The sequence below is a fragment of the Chlorocebus sabaeus genome, chromosome 5, assembly GCF_047675955.1.
Source record: "Chlorocebus sabaeus isolate Y175 chromosome 5, mChlSab1.0.hap1, whole genome shotgun sequence".
Lineage (NCBI taxonomy): Eukaryota > Metazoa > Chordata > Mammalia > Primates > Cercopithecidae > Chlorocebus > Chlorocebus sabaeus.
Window position 1 is genome coordinate 43,310,298 of NC_132908.1, and position 24,369 is coordinate 43,334,666.

At 37.4% G+C, this 24,369-nt stretch overlaps 1 protein-coding gene across 1 annotated transcript in view; it reads left to right on the plus strand.

The window, feature by feature from the left end:
- Positions 1–22,190, plus strand: part of LOC103236322 (putative ankyrin repeat domain-containing protein 26-like protein) — a 40,050-nt gene extending 17,860 nt beyond the window's left edge. The window contains exons 7-9 of the mRNA XM_073015714.1: positions 3,049–3,079; positions 5,838–5,910; positions 21,895–22,190. Coding sequence (XP_072871815.1) covers positions 3,049–3,079; positions 5,838–5,910; positions 21,895–22,017 — 227 coding nt within the window. The 3' untranslated portion in view covers positions 22,018–22,190. The remainder of the gene's footprint in view (positions 1–3,048; positions 3,080–5,837; positions 5,911–21,894) is intronic.
- Positions 22,191–24,369: the final 2,179 nt, after the last annotated feature.

The window sequence follows — 24,369 nt, forward strand, 5'->3', positions numbered from 1 at the left end:
AAAAGGCAGGACTGAGCTCCCATAAAACTTTATTTACAAAACTGGGTTTTGTAAATAAGGCTGGGTTGGGCCTGCAGCCTGCAGTTGGATGACTCCTCATATGGAGGATAGATGGAAAGTACCACATAAAGAGACTGGAAGACAAAGGAAGCTTTTACAGTAGCCAAAGCTATAGCTTCCTTGTCACCAATCCTTGGACTAGCATCAATCCATTATGTGGTTTTCACCCATCCATGGTGAAATAAATGATGTTAGAAAGCTACTTAGTAATTTTAAAATGTTTATCTTTCTCTTGGTTTTTGCCTTTTTAATTTGTTTTGCTTGTTTTTTTATTTAAGAAATAATATTAATAGTTGGTAGTCTGTAAAAGCCAGTAGTTAAGAACCAGTGGTAGTGGAAATACAAAGCAGAGGCAGAGAAGAGATAGAGACAATATGAGTTAGTGATTATTGGATGTACAAATTTAGGGCACAGAGAGAAATCTCAGATGATTTACAGGTTGTGAACTAGCTTTTAACCTGGACATGAGGAAGGAATAGGAGATTTGCAGGTGAATGGAGAAGAGCAGCAGATCAGCAGGAATGACTAACCTCGTTCTGCGTATGTGGAGTTAAATGGAATATTCATGTGGGGTATTTTCAGTAGGTAATTGGATTTTAGGCATTTCTAGCTGGAGGTAGAACTGAGGTTGGAGATGCAGACTTGGAATAATGTAGGCAAAGTCATAGATCTGAATGAGCTTGTCCATGATAGGAAAGACATGGAATAATCAGAAGGCCAGTGACAAGATCCTGGGAATATCAACATTTACCAGAGGAAAAGAAGTTAGTAAAGAAGCCTGAGCAGTGGCTAGAGAAAAGTTGGAGAGGTTATCAGAGGATGGGGTGTTGCAAAAATTTTAAAATGTGAGAATTTCAAGGAGGGGGAATATAAATTCTAACAAGTAAGATTACTAAAAAGTAAGTTAAATTAATATTTTAAAAGCTCTTTGGTGGTACTCTCTTCAAAAGAACACTTTTAGAGTTGTAAGGTCTATTATTTAGGTACATGGTACTTCTGGTGTTCAAGTATGGAAGAATACACCTACCACCATCCTACCTAATGTTTTTGTAACTGCAGCAGCTACCTACACAGAATCAGGCCTAGATGGTGAGTTGCTGTGCCAACATTTTCCCAGAATTTTTAGAACCTAAGGGTCTACATGAGGAAAAATGTAATCTTTCTTATCTGGTTTTTGGGGAAATGCTTGTTTTGTACTCAAACCCTTAATAAGCTCTTCTAGATGTGTTCCCAAACAAAAATCTGACAGCAACAACTGGAAGCCATTATCAGATACTCATATCCTTCCTCTAACATGGAATCAAAATATAACCATGCTTTGACAAAATTTTAAGTTTTGATCAGAAATAGTTTACAGATCAGCAGTTTGAATTTCTTTTGATTTAAATATTTTATTGCAGAACACTAATGTAATATCACAGAAACATATGAGGTGATATGCTATATAGAGTAGTTCTCAGTATTTTTGGAATTCTGGTGACATCAGTAGGGAAGTCAGTACCTGACTCTATTTATTAGTGCAATCTCCTTTTCATCTGCCCTCTTGTGATATCTCTGCTTTCACTGCTTCCCTTTGAACTTCATCCTTAAAGAAAGTACTATTAGAACACATTTCTAACATATGTATATTTGACAAATGTCTATTATTTGATTTTAAAAGAATTGGCTACCTATCCTAAAGTATATATGGTATTCTGTTACTTTCCAATGCTAAATAAACTTCTTTATATCTGCACCACAATGACAGGGTGAATGATGATGGTCTGCCAAGATTTTAAGTGTGTCCTGGATTGTCAAATACAAATTGTTTTATTTCACACTGTTTAAATGTAAAATGCCTTTCTGGAATTACATTTCTTCAGAAATTAGTAAATTGATTTAATTAGATTATGTGGACAATCAGACTCTCACCATTTTAGTCATTTATATACAAGATAACTTTCTTCCCCCTTCAATAAGTTAAAAGTCCTGTTGATCCTTCATAATCAAATTCACTGGTGGGAGCAATGAAAAACTCATACTGCACTTTGGATGCATTTTTTGGGCATTTTGACTTGTTCTATTAAGAACTGACTTTAATAGGTAAAATTTATTTTTGTTGTTTTATAAAAATTTAAGAAAAAGATTGAAAACAAAACATAACTCTATGATCAGTAGTACAGTATTATAGTATATCTGACGGTTATATGTTATTCTACAATCATCACAGTTACCTGAACGATACACAGTCTTTTATTTATTTATTTATTTATTTAGTTTTTTTAAGAGATGTGGTCTCACTATGTTGCCCAGGCTGGCATGCAGTAGCTATTGACTAGTGTGACTGTGGCCTTGAATTCCTGGCCTCAAGCAGCCCTCCTGCCTCAGCCAAAGGAGCAGGTAGGACTACAGACATGTATCACTGCACCCAACCAGATGCATCATCATTATAAAAATGAATGAAGCATTACTGTATGCTGTTCTAACTACTACTAGTTCATTAGTCCAGAAAGCATGTTCTTGAAGTTTGACTCAGTTTGCTAGTGATGCTAGTCAGTCTGATAGGGTTTGGTTAGGATTATGATTATTGTGCACAGAAATTCATTTGTAGGTATCACATTTTGGCAAATCCCATTCTCTTTTGCATTTGATTGATACAAAGGAGGAGAAGTAAGAATTCTTAATGTAGTAATTGCCTACCAGTAGTATAATCAATATTAGTTCTAGTGTAGTCTCAAGGTATGGTCCTAAAGGAATACTTTGTGGAAAAAAAAAAAAAAAAGAAAGGTCTAAAGCATGCACAAAAGTATACATGATTTCTTTTAATGAAGGCAGAGTCTCAATGTGTTGCCCAGGCTGGTCTCAAACCCCTGGGCTTCTCAAGTGATCCCCTGGCCTCCAGCTTCCTGAGTAGTTGGGATTACATGCGTGTACCACTGGGCCCTCTTATACTTTCAATATTCTGTGTTTTTCTATTGTTGACTTAAAATGCATTTTTTTCTTTAATAGTGGATGAGATTCCTGGATATCCTGTAAAAAGGTAGGACTTACAGATTTTAAAAATATTATATGTTACCTGAGGTAATATAGAGAAAAGAAACTAACATCTGTTGAGTGTTGTACTCTGGAATAGACACTATTTTATGTGCTTATCTCATCTCATATAGTTATTACAGCAGCTTTGAAAGGTTCTCTGTTATTATAACCTACTTTTTCCTAATGAGCTAACTGTGGTTCAGTTAGGTTGATTAACTGCCCCATGTCCCCGTAGTTAACAAGTAGCTGGCCCATGATTTGACTGGCAGCCTGCCTGGCTCCCAAATCCCTTCTCTTGCCCCTCTGCATAGATTGGCAGAGACCTGTACAGCACTGGAATCAAGGTACAGGTCCAAACCAGATCGATTCAAAAAGTCAAATTTAGTTAACTCTCATTTATAGTTTTTCTCAGAAGCCTGGTTAGTCTAAGAGTTTGTTTTAATATATTTGGCAATTTCAGAGGTAATCAGTACCTTGCTTTTACTATCAAACATTTTAGGGCAGATCTCACTTAGCTATGGCCACAGGAGCATGGGTTTTACATAGACAAGACCAGTCATGTCCTAGAGAGGAATTATTTTATTGTAAGTGAAGGCTGTTTATGTTACATTTACTTATTATGTTAGTTATATTTAGCATCTAAATAGAGCCTATTTCTAATTGATTTCTCTACTTATTGACTCCCTACTTTAGTTTTCCCTTTAGGCCACTACCCTGCTTAATTCCATGGGCTTTTTTTAAGAGTCTTTTTTCTTCTTCCATGACTTTTCTACAATCTTTTCTTTAGTTGTTAACTTTCTTCTCTGCTTTCTGTGGTGTTTCCTTTGTTCTATTATTTTTCCATTTCTGCCAGCTAAGTATTCCCCATTTTTATACAGATAGAATCAAAAGCATACACAATTTCAGGATTTTAAGGAATCTTAGTGACTAATCAAAATACCCTCCAGTACTTCAACCTGTGTTTAACATTCTGGTGAAGTGGTTGTTCGGATGGAGAATCTGAAACTCAAAGAGATTAAGATGACTTATTTGGATATAGGAAGTGGCAGAAATGAGATTTGAACCTATTTCAAAGCTCATTACTCTTCCTTCTTTATCATCCTTTTAATGAGTGTTTTAATAATAGAAAGGGAAAGTGGGTCTAGTGAGCACAGTGGATGAGCCTAGGAAGGGAATTAACTGGGGAACCCAATGGAAGAGAAGACTTAAACTAGTAGGGGAAGCCCACGTTTGAAGAGAAATAACACTGGGTTGGATGGGAATAAGGTTTTTAGAAAAGAGAAGTGAATATTGGGGTTTATGACAAGTTTTATAAAGATAAATTATAGTAATGAAGAAGACAGGATATTGGGATTTATCTAGAAGGGCATGTTTAAGTAGGTGGTTCAGGGGAGTCCTGAACAGATTGCTGCTCTTGTTTGTTTAATTAGAGTGACTGATCAACTTCAAAGTTTCTATTGAAAGATGTTAAAAGAATTTGAGCCATTGAGAAGAGTCTCTATAGCAGATTGAATTGTAGTATTATCTACTTCCACCCCCAACTTATAGAGGGAGGGCTCAGAGTCCCTCCAGTACTAGAGGACTGAAGTTTCCTGAACTATGTAGATCTGTGCCCCAGAGCACATATCCTCTTACCTCTGCCTCTTTTCCCAATTCAAGTAGGGCTGGGGTCAGATTATCTGGCAAATCAGTCATGGACCTTCAGTTTGGTAGCTGATAACATGGCTATGCTGGGGGAAGACAACTGAAATTCCATTTAGCTTGTTTTCTAGCAGCAATAAAATTGAGAGCTCTGTCTCTTGGTCATTTGAGCCCACTCTTTTAGGAATTTGTGCTTTCATTGGCTAAAGATTTAAAGGTTGGAGACTGCCATAGAGCCCTGCAGAAGAGGGATCTGGAAGTGGGAGCCCATAGAAAGAAAGATATTTAGATAGTTCTTAGGGAAATAGAGATACAACTACCAGGATTCTGTTTTTCCAGAAGTCTCTCTCGTTTGGTATCTGAGTGCCTATGGAGGTTTTTAAGAGCTTCGTACTTTATGTGGCCCTGAATTTGGCAGAGTCTATGTAGGGAAAATAATTAGATTTTATAATTAAGTTTTAATATCTCCCAGAAGATCATTTTTAATAACAATATATACATTTGTCCTTTGACATTCATACATTTAGCTTTCAAGTATTTTAGATGTGTCAGGGAAGATTCTGTAATATTTTAAGGAAAAGGGAAGCAATGGGGGCCTGCTTAAGTGGTTTCCAAGCAGAAGAACCAAGACTGCCATTTTCAAGTGACACAGATTAGTCTTTGAACCAGAGATAGATCATGGAGAAGGGACAGTGGATCTTTTCACTTTATTTTAAGCTATCAGGTGTCTTCCAGTTCAAGTAACAAAAGTTACATCAGCCATTACTTGGATTTTAAGTTCTGCCTCCAGAACAAATAATTTGCGAAGCCCAATTATTCTCAGGCTCTACCAATATATTAGCTGTCATGATTTGTTATGGAATTAAGGGTGAGTCTTCATGGACTGTTCCGTAGCTTTGGAGAGGAGGAAGTAGAAATAGGTAATTAAGATCTTTACCACAACAGAGGCCAAATTTTAATTATATTAAGAGATATTATTTTAAATACAGATAGCTGAACTTCCACAAGATTTACTTTTGTTTTTTGTTTTGTTTTGTTTTGGGAGGGCACTCAGGTATGGACCTTCTAATTGCTTAAAGAAATTAACACACTCATTTTTGTTGTATATTTTTATTCTAAAGGCTTTTCAACAAACCATCTATTGACGACTCACGACCTATGTCAGCTAATGAAGACTTTGATTTTGATGCTGAGGTAAAGAGGTCTCTTGCAAAATTAATTTTCTCATTCTGAATTTAATTTTCTATAACATTTACTCTTGAAATTTAGTAGTAATCTACTTATTATTGTATTATGTTGGTTATGGAAAGTTCATTAGAGAAAACCATAAAAGAAACATGACTAAACATTTTTGAACATTTCTTACTTTGATAAATAACAAAGACTTGGCAAATATGTAGAGGGAGTGGGGGTGAAAAAAGAATGGGCTGGAAAATATGTAGTGACAGGAAAATTATATTAGGCAAAGCTTTCTCATAATAGAGCAAATTTGAAATTTGGTCAAGGTTGATTTGAATAAGTATTCTTACTGTGTGTGATGTTTAAATTATACTAAGATAGCTTTTATAATACTTATGCCTAAATAAATCTTTAATGGATCTAATTACTTATTATAGTAATCATGGAATCTCCTTGATGACTTTTGGTTCAAAAACTGTACAGCAGATAGCATGTACTTTTCTTTCTTACATACATTATTTTAGTATTATATATACAGTTTTTAGGTGTGAGCTATTTTCCTATTTCTATCCTTGGTTATGTAACTAGACTAAAATAATATTAGAAATTGTGAAAATGTAGCTGGGTATGGTGGTGCATGCCTGTAGTCCAAGCTATTCAGGAGGCTGAGGTGGCAGAATTGCTTGAGCCCAGGAGTCTGAGACCAGCCTGGGCAACATAGCAAGAACCTGCCTCTGATTTTTAAAACACTGTGGAAATTTAGAAATTTACATTTTCTTTCTCAAAATCTTTATTACAATGAAATTCCACTGTCATTTCATTAAGACTATATTTAATACTCTTGACCTAATTGAAGAATGATTGCTTTGTCCAAAATAACAAACAGTTCTAGAAGCAGAGACTCTTAATAACCATACAGTGGGACTTAATTTCAGAATTATTTGTGTTGTGGTTCTTAAAAATATCCAAACCAAATCCTATATCACATGCTAAAATTTCAAATTTCAGAAGTTTTTGTATTTATTTAGTAACCATTTAAAAACTCTTTTATTACTATGAGCTACTGGAGGTTAGGGAACTTTTTTTTGTATCCTGGAGTACTACGAATGAACAGACAAATGCATTTCTATGTAATGGAATGTTAGCAATAATATAATATGCCTAACATATCTAATAAATAAATCCATTCATTTATAAGATATAGCCTAAATTTATATTCACTTTTAATATTTAGGATGTATAAATTCAGATGAGTTATATTGAAAAAATGTGTCATAAATAAGAAAATTAGAAATAGATCATCAATAGGAAAGAGGGTTAAAGTGTTAATGTATTTTCTAGTCTTCCAACTGTAAGTGTAAATTAAAATTTTAGATTTAAAATATTTAAAATTTTAAAAGCCCCAACCCATGTTCTACTAAATACATGTTTTCAATCCATATATTACTGCTTAGAATTCTGATTAGTACTTTTCTTCCAAGTAGAAAGTTGATGGAATGTTTCCTTTTCCATTTTTCTCTCTCTGAGGTAGTAATGTTCCAGCTTTTAAGTAGTGGTAGATGACCATATTTAGCTAATTGAATGTCTCATTTTACAGTACACAATTCAATTCTATATCACAGAAATCTTTACCAAAAGCTAATTATAAATACTACTCAGTATTATTGGAAATATACTATGAACCAAAGTCTCTGTTATGCATCTGTATTTCTCCATGTACCTTACTGTATGTGATGTTTTTCTCCTTTTCCTTGGCTTTGGCTTTATTCCGTGGCTTTCTTTCAAGCTCATACTTGATTGACTGGTAGGTTATGTCTTTTTGTTTGTTTCTTTCTTTCTCCCTCCTCCCCAATCTTTTAAAAATGATTTATCCCAACCTATGTTTTTCCTCCTAGAACACATTCTCTACAACGTCTCTTCTTTCAATCCATGTGTGTCTTCACTGCTAGCATACTTAGTGTAGCTTTCTACATAGTAGCTATGTGAGACTTTTATTCATCTATCATTGCCCTACAAGATTTATTCTTTTTTTCTCTGTTTCTTGGAAGGAGCTAAATTTATACAATCATTTGTCCTTAGCTTTTTTTGAGAAACAGAATAGAAACAACTTATACTAAAGAATTAGAAAGCAACCCACAACAGCAGCTTAACAAATATGAAGCTGAAGAGGTGGATAAAGGGGAAGAATTTATTAAAGAGAGGCAAGATAAATGTAAAGATTGAGTAACAGAGTCAAGTTGAGTCAGATTATTGTAAAAACACATCAGAAACTGTGGGATTTAATGAGTGCAGGAACTCTTTACATTATAAAATATGATAGAAATTATTTTAAATGCAAATTAAGAAAAAAAAGATAATGAAAAAAGTTGCTGAGATTCCTTTGAATGTTTTATAGCTGATTTTTATGAAGAACTGAAAGAAAATATAAGAGTGACTGTGGTTAACATTAATCTACTATACATTTGAAAGAAAAGATAACTAAGGTGATGGGTACCCCAATTACCCTAATTTGATTATATGAATGTATCAAATTATCACATTTACTTCAAAAATACGCACATCTATTATGTATCAATTCTTAAAAAGGAAATTTATATCCTCACATCTTTGAATTTAGCAATTATGTCATATATTTGATCTAGTAAAACCTTGTTGATAAATAATGCACAGTGAAATCTGTTTTAGGCCTTATCAGATTTATTATGAATTCTTAATTTTTGACTCTTGCTTCTCATTTAAGTTTTCTAACTTAGTGTTTGGCATATCCATGACTTAACTAATTTATCTTACTCTTTCATATAATCTTGATAGCTGTTTTAGAGGTTTCTGAGAATAAAGAACATAAATAATTATATTTAATCTTTAGTTAAAATTTCTGGTTATATGAAGGAGGTTCTTAATTTTATCCATTAAATGAGAAAATAAATTTCAAGGTAAAATCCTCTTAAATAAATTCAGGGAAGAAGATGAAGGAATAGAAATTCCACTGTTCCCCACGACCACAAGGACACCAAGTTAACAACTATCTACACAGGAAAAAACAACTTCATAAGAACCAAAAGTAAGGTGAACACTCACAGTACCTAGGTTTAACTTCATGTCACTGAAAGAGGCATTGAAGAGATTTTTTAAAGTCCTGAATGGCTGACATCACCCCTCCCCCATCCCTAGCAGCCTGACATAGTGTGGAGAGTGTCTCTGAGTGCTGGGGGAGGGAGAACACAGCAAGTGTGAGGCTGTGAACTCAGTGCTGTTCTGTTAGAGCAAAAAGGAAAATTAGACCAAACTCAGCTGATGTCCACCCATGGAGGGAGCATTTAAACCAGCCCTAGCCAGAGGAAAATCACCAGTCCTGGTGGTCTGAACTTGAGTGTCTATAAACCTTGCCACCGAGGGCTACAGCACTTTGTGTCTCCAAGTAACGTCAAAAGGCAGTCTAAGCCATAAGGACTGTAATTCACAGGTGAGTCCTAGTGCTGAACTAGGCCAAGAGACAACAAGCTGGGTGGGGAAGATATGCCATATTGAGATACAAGCTGGGGTAGCCAAGGGAGTGTTGGCATCAACCCACCCCTAATCTCAGGCTGCACAGCTCACAGCTCTAATAAAGGCTCCTTCATTCTGCTTGAGGAGAGGAGAGGAAAGAGTGGGGAGCACTTTGTTTTACATCTAAGATACCAGCTGAGCCACAGCAGCAAGGTAGGGCACTGGCCAGAGTTGGGAGGTCCCATTCCAGGCCCTGGCTCTCTGACATTCTAGACACGCCCTGGGCCAGAAGGGAACCCGCTGCCTTGAAGGAAAGGACCCAGTCCTGGACTTGCAGCATTCCTCATCTGCTGACTGAAGGGCCCTTAGGCCCTTAATGAACAACAGTGACACCCAGGTACTACATCGAAGGGCTTGGGTGAGCCTCTGTGACTTGCTGGCCTGAGGTGAGACTCAGCATATAACCAGCTGTGGTGGCTATGGGGCAAAATCTTTAAGAAAAGCAGAAGGAAAAATAAAGGGGACTTTGTCTTGCACCTTAGGCACCAGCACGGCCATGCGGGTGGCGGGGTAGAGCACCAAGTGGGCTCTTGAAGGTCCCTGATTCTAAGACTTGACTCTTGGATGGCATTTTTGGACATGCTGTGGTCCAGAGGGGAGCCCATAGCCTTGAAGGGTGAGTCCCAGGCCAGGCAGGGTGACTTGAGAGACCTTGGGCCTTAAGAGAACATAGACAGTAATCTAGCAATAATTCTCATGGCCTGAGGTGATGATGGCTATGAGGTGAGGCTCCCCCAACTCTTTCCATGCCTTGGGACATGGGCCATGGGTTTTCAAGATAGAGCCACCAGTGAGGAAGCACTTGTTCCTGCAGCACCTGCTGCTGTCCTGGCCACTCAGTGGTCACTACTCATGAGCCTCACACAGCAGCTGGCAGAGATGTGGCAATTTGGCTGATCTGCCCATATCCCTAATAAACCACTAATGTTCATCTTTATTAGAGCCAGTCTCATAAAAACTGAATTTCATCTTTTTTAAGAAATACAGGCTGGATATGGTGGCTTAAGCCTATCATCCTGGCACTTTTGTAGGTCAAGGAAGGTGGATCACCTGAGGTCAAGAGTTTGAGACCAGTCTGGCCAACATGGTGAAACTCCATCTCTACTAAAAATACAAAAATTAGCCAGGTGTGGTGACACATGCTTGTAGTCCCAGCTACTTGGGAGGCTGAGGTATAAGAATCACTTGAATCTAGGAGGTGGAGGTAGCAGTGAGCTGAGATCACACCACTGCAATCCAGTCTGGGCAACAGAGTGAGACTCCATCTAAAAAAAACAAAAAAAAGGAAAGAAAGAAAGAAAGAAAGAGAGTTTTTTTGAAGGGATAATAACAGAGAACATCTTAAACCTGGAGAAAGATATTAATATCCAAGTACAAGAAGGTCATAGAACATCAAGCAGATTTAACCCAAAGAAGACTACCTCAGAGCATTTATTAATCAAACTGTCAAAAGTCAAGGATAAAGAAAGGATTCTAAAAGCAGGAAGAGAAAAGAAACAACAGACAATGGAGCTACAATGCATCTGGAATCTGATTTTTCAGTGGAAACCTCCTTACAGGCCATGAGAGAGTGGCATGACATATTTAAAGTGCAAAAATCCTCAATGGAATATTTGCAAACTGAATTCAACAATATATTAGAAAGATCATTTGTCATAACCAAGTGAGATTCATCCCTGAGATGCAAGGATAGTTCAACATGTGCAAATCAATCGACAAGATCATCATATCAACAGAATGAAGGATAAAAACCATATGATAATTTTAATTGATGCCAAAAAAGCATTTGATAAAATTCAACATCCCTTCATGATAAAAACCCTCAACTAGATATGGAAGGAGCATACCTCAACAATAAAAGCCATGTATGACAGACCCACAGCTAGTATCATACTGAGTGGGGAACCCAAATTTGGGTTTCGTCTAAGATGTGGAACATGACAAGAATGCTCACTGTCATCACTGTTACTGAAAATAGTACTGGAAGTTCTAGCCAGCACAATCAGACAAGAGAAAGATATAAGGGACATTCAATTGGAAAGGAGAAAGTCAAATTATCCTTTTTAAATAGATGATATGATCTTATATGTGACAAAACCTGAAGACTCCACAAGTAAACTATTAGAACTGATAAATGAATTCAGTAAAGTTGCAGGATACAACATTAACATACAAAAATTGGTAGCATTTCCAGATGCCAACAGTGAACAATATGAAAAAGAAATAAGAAAGTAATCTTATTCACAACAGTTAAATGTAAAATTAAATACCTAGGGACTAACTTAACCCAAGAAGTGAAATATCTCTACATTGAAAACCACGAAACACTGGTGAAGAAATGGAATAGAACACCAAAAAAATGGAAAATATTCTATGTTCATGAATTGGAAGAATCAATATTGTTAAAAGTTTCATACTACCCCAAAGAGTCTACAGATTCGATGCAATTCTCATCAAAATATCAATTACATTCCTCATAGAAATAGAAAAAAGTATCCTAAAATTTATATGGTACCATAAAAAACCCAGAGTAGCCAAAGCTATCCTATGCAAAAATAAGAAATCTGGAGGGGGGTGGTTCCAAGATGGCCAAATAGGAACAGGTCCAGGCTACAGCTCCCAGCGTGAGCGACACAGAAGATGGGTGATTTCTGCATTTCCAACTGAGGACCGGGTTCATCTCACTGGGACATGTGGGACAGTGGGTGCAGGACCGTGGGTGCAGCCCACCGAGCGAGAGCCGAAGCAGAGTGAGGCATCGCCTCACCCTGGAAGTTCAAGGGGTAAGGGAATTCCCTTTCCTAGCCAAGGGAAACTGTGACACACAGCACCTGGAAAATTGGGTCACTGTTACCCTAATACTGCACTTTTCCAAGGATCTTAGCAAATGGCACACCAGGAGATTATATCCCACGCCTGATTAGGAGGGTCCCACACCCATGGGGCTTCCCTCATTGCTAGCACAGTATTCTGAGATCTAACTGCAAGGCAGCAATGAGGCTTGCGGAGGGGTGCTTACCATTGCTGAGGCTTTAGTAGGTAAACAAAGCTGCTGGAAAGCTTGAACTGGGTGGAGCCCACCGCACCTCAAGGAGGCCTGCCTGCGTCTGTGGACTCCACCTCTGGGGACAGGGCATAGCCAAACAAAAGACAGCATAAACCTCTGCAGATTTAAATGTCCCTGTCTGACAGCTTTGAAGAGAGTAGTGGTTCTCCCAGCACAGAGTTTGAGATCTGAGAACGGACAGACTGCTTCCTCAAGTGGGTCCCTGACCCCAAGTAGCCTAACTGGGATGCCTGCCCCCAGTAGGGGCAGACTGACATCTCACATGGCCGGGTACCCCTCTGAGACAAAGCTTCCAGAGGAACGATCAGGCAGCAACATTTGCTGTTCAGCAATATTCTCTCTTCTGCAGCCTCTCCTGCTGATACCCAGGCAAACAGGGTCTGGAGTGAACCTCCAGCAAACTCCAACAGATCTGCAGCTGAGGGTCCTGACTGTTAGAAGGAAAACTAACAAACAGAAAGGACATCCACACCAAAACCCCATCTGTATGTCACCATCATCAAAGACCAAAAGTAGATAAAACCACAAATGTGGGGAGAAAACAGAACAGAAAAGCTGAAAATTCTGAAAATCAGAGCACCTCTTCTCCTCCAAAGGAATGCAGCTCCTTGCCAGCAACAGAACAAAGCGGACAGAGAATGACTTTGACTAGTTGAGAGAAGAAGGCTTCAGACAATCAAACTTCTCCGAGCTAAAGGAGGAAGTTCAGACCCATCGCAAAGAAGCTAAAAACCTTGAAAAAAGATTAGAAGATCGGCTAACTAGAATAACCTATGTAGAGAAGTCCTTAAATGACCTGACAGAGCCAAAAACCATGGCACAAGAACTATGTGACAAATGCACAAGCTTCAGTAACCGATTTGATCAACTGGAAGAAAGGGTATCAGTGACTGAAGATCAAATGAATGAAATGAAGTGAGAAGAGAAGTTTAGAGAAAAAAAGAGTAAAAAGAAATGAACAAAGCCTCCAAGAAATATGGGACTATGTGAAAAGACCAAATCTACGTCTGATTGGTGTACCTGAAAGTGACAGGGAGAATGGAACCAAGTTGGAAAACACTCTGCGGGATATTATCCAGGAGAACTTCCCCAACCTAGCAAGGCAGGCCAACATTCAAATTCAGGAAATACAGAGAACGCCACAAAGATACTCCTCGAGAAGAACAACTCCAAGACACATAATTGTCAGATTCACCAAAGTTGAAATGAAGGGAAAAATGTTAAGGGCAGCCAGAGAGAAAAGTCGGGTTACCCACAAAGGGAAGCCCATCAGACTAACAGAGGATCTCTCAGCAGAAACTCTATAAACCAGAAGAGAGTGAGGGCCAATATTCAACATTCTTAAAGAAAAGAATTTTCAACCTAGAATTTCATATCCAGCCAAACTAAGTTTCATAAGTGAAGGAGAAATAAAATCCTTTACAGACAAGCAAATGCTGAGAGATTTTGTCACCACCAGGCCTACCCTACAAGAGCTCCTGAAGGAAGCACTAAACATGGAAAGGAACAACCGGTATCAGCCACCACAAAAACATGCCAAAATGTAAAGAGCATCGATGCTAGGAAGAAACCGCATCAACTAATGAGCAAAATAACCAGCTAACATCATAATGACAGGATCAAATTCACACATAACAATATTAACCTTAAATGTAAATAGGCTAAATGCTCCAATTAAAAGACACAGACTGGCAAATTGGATAAAGAGTCATGACCCATCAGTGTGCTGTATTCAGGAGACCCATCTCATGTGCAGAGATATACATAGGCTCAGAATAAAGGGATGAGGGAAGATCTACCAAGCAAATGGAGAACAAAAAAAAGCAGGGGTTGCAATCCTAGTCTCTGATAAAACAGACTTTAAACCAACAAAGATTAAAAGAGACAAAGAAGACCATTACATAATGGTAAAGGGATCAATTCACCAAGAAGAGCTAACTATCCTAAATATATATGCACCCAATACAGGAGCACCCAGATTCATAAAGCAAGTCCTTAGAGACTTGCAAAGAGACTTAGACTCCCACACAATAATAATGGGAAACTTTAACACCTCACTGTCAACATTAGACAGATTGATGAGACAAAAAGTTAACAAGGATATCCAGGAATTGAACTCAGCTGTGCACTGAGCAGACCTAATAGACATCTACAGAACTCTTCACTCCAAATCAACAGATTATACATTCTTCTCAGCACCACGTCGCACTTATTCCAAAATTGACCACATAGTTGGAAGTAAAGCACTCCTCGCCAAATGTAAAAGAACAGAAATTATAGCAAACTGTCTCTCAGACCACAGTGCAATCAAACTAGAACTCAGGATTAAGAAACTCACTCAAAACTGCTCAACTACGTGGAAACTGAACAACCTGCTCCTGAATGACTACTGGGTACATAACAAAATGAAGGCAGAAATAAAGATGTTCTTTGAAACCAATGAGAACAAAGACACAACACACCAGAATCTATGGGACTCATTTAAAGTCGTGTGTGGAGGGAAATTTTAGCATGTCCACAAGAGAAAGCAGGAAAGATCTACAACTGACACCCTAACATCACAATCAAAAGAACTAGAGAAGCAAGAGCAAACACATTCAAAAGCTAGCAGAAGGTAAGAAATCACTAAGATCAGAGCAGAGCTGAAGGAGATAGACACAAAAAAACCCTTCAAAAAATCAGTGAATCCAGGAGCTGGTTTTTTGAAAAGATCAACAAAATTGATAGACTACTAGTAAGATTAATAAAGAAGAAAAGAGAGAAGAATCAAATAGACGTAATAAAAAATGATAAAGGGGATATTACCACAGACCCCACAGAAATACAAACTACTATCAGAGAGTACTATAAACACCTCTATGCAAATAAACTAGAAAACCTAGAAGAAACGGATAAATTCCTGGACACATACACTCTCCCAAGACTAAACCAGGAAGAAGTTGAATCCCTGAATAGACCAGTAACAGGCTCTGAAATTGAGGCAATAATTGATAGCCTACCAACCAAAAAAAGTCCAGGACCAGACGGATTCACAGCCAAATTCTACCAGAGGTACAAGGAGGAGTGGGTACCATTCCTTCTGAATCTATTCCAATCAATAGAAAAGAGGGAATCCTCCCTAACTCATTTTATGAGGCCAGCTTCATCCTGATACCAAAGCCTGGCAGGGACACACCAAAAAAAGAGAATTTTAGACCAATATCCCTGATGAACATCGATGCAAAAATCCAATAAAATACTGGCAAACTGAATCCAGCAGCACGTCAAAAAGCTTATCCACTGTGATCAAGTTGGCTTCATCCCTGGGATGCAAGGCTGGTTCAACATATGCAAATCAATAAATGTAATCCACCATATAAAAAGAACCGAAGACAAAAACCATATGATTATCTGAATAGATGCAGAAAAGGCCTTTAACAAAATTCAACAGCCCTTCATGCTAAAAACTCTCAATAAATTTGGTATTGATGGAATGTATCTCAAAATCATAAGAGCTATTTATGACAAACCCACAGCCAATATCATACTGAATGGGCAAAAACAGGAAGCATTCCCTTTGAAAACTGGCACAAGACAGGGATGCCCTCTCTCACCACTCCTATTCAACATAGTGTTGGAAATTCTGGCCAGGGGAGTCAGGCAAGAGAAAGAAATAAAGGGTATTCAAGTAGGAAAAGAGGAAATCAAATTGTCCCTGTTTGCAGATGACATGATTGTATATTTAGAAAACCCCATTTTCTCAGCCCAAAATCTCCTTAAGCTGATAAGTAACTTCAGCAAAGTCTCAGGATACAAAATCAATGTACAAAAACCACAAGCATTCTTATACACCAATAACAGACAAACAGAGCCAAACCATGAGTGAACTCCCATTCACAATTGCTTCAAAGAGAATAAAATACCTAGGAATTCAACTTACAAGGGATGTGAAGGACCTCCTCAAGGAGAACAACAAACCACTGCTCAATGAAATAAAAGAGAACACAAACAAATGGAATAACATTCCATGCTCATGGATAGGAAGAATCAATATCGTGAAAATGGCTATACTGCCCAAGGTAATCTATAGATTCAATGCCATCCCCATTAAGCTACCAATGACTTTCTTCACAGAATTGGAAAAAACTTCTTTAAAGTTCATATGGAACCAAAAAAGAGGCCACACTGCCAAGACAATCCTAAGCCAAAAGAACAAAGCTGGAGACATCATGCTACCTGACTTCAAACTATACTACAAGCCTACAGTAACCAAAACAGCATAGTACTGGTACCAAAACAGAGATATAGACTGATGGACGTAACAGAGTCCTCAGAAATAATACCATACATCTATAACCATCTAATCTTTGACAAACCTGAGAAAAACAAGAAATGGGGAAAGGATTCCCTAGTTAATAAATGATGCTGGGAAAACTGGCTAGGCATATGTAGAAAGCTGAAACTGGATCCCTTCCTTATACCTCATTCAAAAATTAATTCAAGATGGATTAGAGACTTAAATGTTAGACCTAAAACCATAAAAACCCTAGAAGAAAACCTAGGCAATACCATTCAGGACATAGGCATGGGCAAGGACTTCATGTCTAAAACACCAAAAGCAATGGCAACAAAAGCCAAAATTGACAAATGGGATCTAATTAAACTAAAGAGCTTCTGCACAGCAAAAGAAACTACCATCAGAGTGAACAGGCAACCTACAGAATGGGAGAAAATTTTTGCAATCTACTCATCTGACAAAGGGCTAATGTCCAGAACCTACAAAGAACTTAAATTTACAAGAAAAAACAAACAACCCCATCAAAAAGTGGGTGAAGGATATGAACAGATAGTTCTCAAAAGAAGACATTGATGCAGCCAACAGACACGTGAAAAAATGCTCATCATCACTGGCCATCGGAGAAATGCAAATCAAAACCACAATGAGATACCATCTCACACCAGTTAGAATGGTGATCATTAAAAAGTCAGGAAACAACGGGTGCTGGAGAGGATGTGGAGAAATAGGAACACTTTTACACTGTTGGTGGGACTGTAAACTAGTTCAACCATTGTGGAAGACAGTGTGGGGATTCCTCAAGGATCTAGAACTAGAAATACCATTTGACCCAGCCATCCCATTTATAGCTATATACCTAAAGGATTATAAATCATGCTGCTATAAAAACACATGCACACTTATGTTTATTGTGGCACTATTCACAATAGCAAAGACCTGGAATCAACCCAAATGTCCATCAATCATAGACTGGATTAAGAAAATGTGGCACATATACACCATGGAATACTATGCAGTCATAAAAAAGGATGAGTTCATGTCCTTTGTAGGGACATGGATGCAGCTGGAAACCATCATTCTCAGCAAACTATCACAAGAACAGAAAACCAAACACCGCATGTTCTCACTCATAGGTGGGAACTGAACAATGAGAACACTTGGACACAGGAAGGGGAACATCACACACTGTGGCCTGTCATGGGGTGGGGGGAGGGGGGAGTAATAGCATTAAGATATATACTTAATGTAAATGATGAGTTAATGGGTGCAGCACACCAACACAGCACATGTATACATATGTAATAGACCTGCACATTGTGCGCATGTACCCTAGAAATTGAAGTATAATAAAAAAAGAATATGCAGATGAGAACAAAGAAAACAAAAATAAAAACAAAACAACAAATAAAAGAAATGTGGAGAAATCACATTACCTGACTTTAAATTATACTACTGAGCTATAGTAATCAAAACATCATGGTACTATCATAAAAGCAGACACATGGTATTGTCATAAAAGCAGACGAATGCAACAGAATAGAGAAACCAGAAACAAAGCCACATACCTACAGTGAACATACATTTGAAAAAGGCACCAGGAACATACACTGGGGGAAAAGACAGTCTCTTCAATATATGGTGCTGGGAAAACTGGGTATCTATATGCAGAAGAATGAAACTAGACCACTATGCTTTTTTTGTTTGTTTGTTTTGTTTTGTTTGTTTTTGAGATGGAGTCTGGATCTGTCACCCAGGCTGGAGTGCAGTGGCACAATCTTGGCTCACTGCAACCTCTGCCTCCTGGGTTCAAGTGATTCTCTTGCCTCAGCCTCCCAAGTAGCTGAGGTTACAGGCACCCACCACTATGCCTTGCTAATTTTTCTATTTTTAGTAGAGAAGGGGTTTCACCATGTTGGCTAGGCTGGTCTCAAACTCCTGACCTCAGGTAATCCGCCTGCTTCAGCCTCCCAAAATGCTGTGATTACAGGCCTGAGCCACCACACCTTGCCTAGACCCCTATCTCTCACCATATACAAAAGCCAAATAAAAATGGATTAAAGACTTAAATCTAAGACCTCAAACTATGAAACTGGTACAAGAAAACATTGGGGGAAATCTCTAGGACAATAGTCTAAGTAAAAATTTCTTGAGTAATACTGCACAAGCACAGGCAACAAAAGCAAAAATTGACAAATGTGACCGAATCAAGTTAAACAACTTCTGCACAGCAAAGGATACAGTCAACAAAATGAAAAGACAATCCACAGAATGGGAGAAAATGTTTGCAAGCTACCCATCTGACAAGGGATTAATAAGCAGAATATGTAAGAAGCTCAAACAACTCTGTAGAAAAAAAAATCTAATAATCCAATCAAAAAATGGGGAAAAGATTTGAACAGACATTTCTCAAAAGAAGACATACAAATGGAAAACAGGCATATTAAAAGGTACTCAACTTCGCTGATCATCAGAGAAATGCAGATCAAAACTACAATGAGATATTATCTCACCTCAGCTTAAATGGCTTATATCCTAAAGATAGGCAACGACAATTGCTGGTGAGGACGTGAAGAGAAGGGAACCCTTGTACACTATAGATGGGAATGTAAATGAGTATAATCACTATGGAGAAGAGTTCAGATATGTCTCAAAAAACTAAATATTGAGCTACAATATGATCCAGCAATCCCACTGCTGTGTATATATCCAAAAGAAAGGGAATCAGTATATCAAAGAAATAACTGCACTCCTATGTTTGTTGCAGCACTATTTGCAACAGCTAAGATTTGGAAACAACCTAAGATTCCATCAACAGATGAATGGATAAGGAAAATATGGTACAGATATACAATGGAGTACTATTTAGCCATAAAAAGAATGAGATCCAATCATTTGCAACATCGTGGATGGAAGTGGAAATCGTTAAGTGAAATAAGCCTGACACAGAAAGACAAACATTGCATGTTTTTGCTTGTTTCTGGGTTCTAAAAAAGCAATTCAACTTGTAGGCATAGAGTAGAAGGATGGTTACCAGAGGCTGGGAAGGGTAATAGAGTTTGGCAGGAGTTGGGGATGGTTAATGGGTACAAAAAATAGAAAGGATGAATATGAGTTACTATTGTTAGCACAATAAGGTGAGCATAGTCAATAATAATTGCATATTTTTAAATAACTTAAAGAATGTAATTGGATTGCCTATAACTCACAAGATAAATGCTTGAGAGGATGGTTACTCCATTTTCCATGATGTGCTTATTTCACATTGCCTGCCTGTATCAAAATGCCTCATGTACCTTATAAATGTGTATTAATACGTGCATAATGTACCCACAAAAATAAATAAAATATTAAAGTAAATAAATTCAGAAATTATTTCTGGAGATATTCTGATTTCTAATAATATTGGTATAAAATAGACATGCACACATCAAAATGTAATGAAAATTTATGATTTTTAAAAATAAACTACCTGTTATCATAAGATTATAAGAAAGTTAAGATTTCCAAGAAAGTATAAACAATTATCTCCAGAAGATAATTTTCTAATTTTAAAAATATCTCTGGCAATAAAGACATTTTATGTTATTGTCAGGAAGCTTTATTAACTTCAGCATTCACAGTTGTTAAACCTTATACATAAAGTTTTGCATCTCTAAAACTCAGAAATTCTGCTGACTTGATTTTTGTGTGTGGAGAATGAGGTCTTTCCATATTGCCCAGGGAGGTCTCAAACACCTGGACTCAAGCTGTCCTTTCGCCTCTGCCTCCATAAGTGTTGGGATTACAGGTGTGAGCCACTATGCCTGGCCTGATGTGATTTTTCAGTCCCCGTTTTCTCTCCTTATGTGAATACGGGGTCCTGCTTGAGCAGCATCTTGAGTTGATGTTTTAGAATTAAATTTTTCATTGAATTAAAAATGCATATTACCATAATATTTCAGAAATAAATGTTTGTGTACATTAGTAAAAGTATATTTTATATCCTTGAAACAAATGTTGAAATATATAATCGAAATTTTGAATCTCAAGATTTTTTTCTCCTCTTGTTTTCATTTTCAAAACTTCAGAGAAGGGTATAGTTTTGCATGATTTAATTCTGTGACTTTAGTATAATTTGAAAATATTCCTCCTCTTCACATTATATGCTTTTCCTGAGTAAGGTCATCCACTCTTGCTTTCTGGGTGCCTCAAATTTGTTATGTCACACACTGAAGACCTTGTCCTTGACCCTTTCCTGATGTTTTGTAATCTACTCTGTCATCTGGTTTCATCATCCTAGGAAATAACACCTAGTTAGTAGCACTGAAACATTGAAGTAGGACAATTTCTACATTTCAGCACTTTCTCAAATCATCAGTTCAGTCACTTGCAAATTCTATATTTTCTACTGCTTAGCATTTTTTATATCTCATTATCATAATTCACTCTCTGACTCATAATTTTGAAATACTCTTATTTAATTTCCCCCATGCCATGTTCATATCTATCTTTTTGTTGCTGCCAAGGTGACTTTTATAAAATATATTTATAATGATATATAACTCATCTGCTTTTGAATGGTTCCCCGTTACATGATGGGGAGAGTTCACACTCTAGTGTGGCCCATATCTTTTGTGGTTTGGCCTGATTCTCCCATTTTGTCTCTCCATTCCATTCCCTCTCACTATGTTCCACTCTTACAGCATTATTTTGGTACCCTTCATTTGCCCTATCATTTCATGCCTCATCGTTTTGAGCATGCTTCTCTGTCTAGAAACCCTTCCTGCCCTCACTGTTCTTTTCTTGGTCTATGTTTCAAAATATGGCTCTATCTTTGTAGCATTTCCTGAACTCCCCAAGTAGAACTGATTGTTCTTTTCCTTGTGCCTGTACTTACTTTTTTCACTTTAGTTGTAGAACTCATGGACTACACTTTTCTGTTTTTATTACCTTTTATATATCTCTAACTTTGCTGAAATATAAGGCAGGACCTGACTTTTACTTATATTTTTAGCTTCTCCCCAAATATTGCTTATGATTTGATAAACACAGTACATTTTTGTTGTCTTACTGACAGAATGGTGAGTAAATACAATGTTTTCTGAAGTTGCTGTTCTTTTCTTTTTAATAGGAGAAAGCAACAGAGCCAGCAAATGGAAAAAGACAAAATGGTATGGGTATTATTGAGAGTGCTCCACAAGAGCACACAAATAATGAAAATTTAATTTTGATTCAAAAATGTTCGAGGTGGTAAGTTAGTGAATATATCTGAAAAACAGCGTATACTAAGTATTTTCAATAGAAAAACCACCAACCTATGTAGATCCAAACATAATATTCATTTCTTTCCCACAGTATTTTTCTGTCTTTCTTTATACTACCAACTTTTTCCTGAAACGACTTCAACTCCTCAATTCCCTGAAACTTTTTTCTTTTTGTTTTTGTTATTACTTTTGTTTCACTGAAATATTTATGGGTGAAGACAAACTTGTATAGGTATATAAAATTCATAGTGATAAATTTTCTCATGAGTGTATCTGTGTATAACATTTTATAGATGTGCCATTCGCAGTAAAATCAGGACAAAAGGAAGATATCCAATCACATTTGGACAGCAAGGTATTCTCTATTATTATTGCTGCGGTTATTATTTTAGAAAATAAGCATTCAGTGATGTTACAATATAAAAGAGAATGCTTTCACTTCACTTTTGTGCCTCTGCATATGCCCATAAGTAATTATTTTCTGACCAGGCACAGTGGTTCACACCTGTAATCCCAGCACTTTGGGAGGCCGAGGCAAGTGGATCACCAGAGGTCAGGAGCTTGAGACCAGCCTGGTCAACATGGCAAAATGCAGTCTCTACTAAAAAAACCCCAAAATTAGCCAGATGTGGTGGTGCACACCTGTAATCCCAGCTACTCGGGAGGCTGAGGCAGAAGGATCACTTGAACCCAGGAGATGGAGGTTGCAGTGAGTTGAGATTGTACCACTGCACTCCAGCCTGGTCAACAAAGCAAGACTCCATCTCAAAAAATATATTTTCTTACATTATCAGCCCATAATTAGTACAGTAATTATGTACAAAGTATATCACTGCTGCATAGTACAATTCTGTTAATTTGGAGGATTCGTGTAAAAAGCCGGTGTCACATAGTACAAAATTTATAAGGGTTAGAAGTCACAAGGAATCAAACTTAATCTAAAGTTAAGTTTATCTAGAAACTAAAAAATTGTTCCATGTCAATATATGGCCAAATGTATGATTCTGTGTTCTACCTGGATGTGTAAAAGTGCTAATGAGATTCAGAGAGAAAGAGTTTGGACTGGAGTTTTGTACAACTTGAAACCCGAAAAGACAATGCCTGGGATTTAAAATACTACTGTATTTGGATTGACTAGTATAGATCTGCAAAAAAATTTCAGAAGAAGCAAAAGCATGGGGAGTTGTAAATAAGTGAAGCTATAAACACAGTAGTTTGGTTTAGTGGTGTTTTATTAAGTAGAAATCATATTCAAAAAAAGAAAACATTAGTACCTTTATGGTAAATGATGACTATTCTAAGGTGACAACAGTAGAAAGAGATGAAGGGGCCTGGCTTCTTAGAAGCAGTTGCTGTATTGTGATACCAGCACCAAGTTGGTCAAAAGACATGTTGTTATCCTGGTGCTTTTACTTACTAGCTATGAATTTCTGGTAAAAATTATTTAACCTATTTGAATGTCGAGTGATGCCCTTCATAAAAAGGGTACTAGTATGTACTCCTAGGCATGTGTAATGAACAAATGCGCTGAAAAATTGGAAAGCATTTTGTAAACCTGAGAGTGTGACCACTAATGTATAATAAAGTGATCCACAGGGGTATTCGGTGGCTCAGTAATATTGAGGATGCTTTACATAAACCCTGAGGACAATACAATGACAATAGCATCAAGAAAAGTTTGGGAAAGTCAGAGTGGGCATGTGGATTTCTAGTTTGGGGAACATGAGTTTCAGCAGACTATTACTAGAGAACTCTTCTAGGAATCTAGTGGTTTGGTGCTTAAGACATTCCCATGGAAATTTAAGTGTTTTGACCTTGAGTGAATTTCTACTGTTGAGCACCAACTCTGCTAGGCAACTAGAGACTGAATATAGATGATGGGGGCTTAGGTTACAGCAGCAAGAAGAGAAAAACAAGTAAATAACCCAGCATTGTAAGTTGAATGTGCTTCCTATAAAGAAAACAGAGAAGACAGAGATTATTGGAGAAGTTTGTAGTTAGCATGGGGATGGGAGTGGCAGTAAAGTTCTGTAGTCAGAGGAGATGTTTCTGCGTGTGACATTGAAACTGTCAACTAAAGGATGAAAGGAGCCAGCCATGGGAAAGTCTAGGAGGAGGACATTCTGGACAGAGAGGAAACAATGGATCTCATCTGTTCATCATTTTCTTGTTAACATCCTGGAATCACCAGAAAGTGGGGTTACCATCATCAACTTCATCATCATCATTATTTTTATTACTATAATGTGTAGAAAAGAAAATGTGAAATTACCTTGCTTGGCACATTTTAAATGCTTCACAAATGAATGTTCTGAATGTTCTTGTTCTGCTTTTTTTTTTTT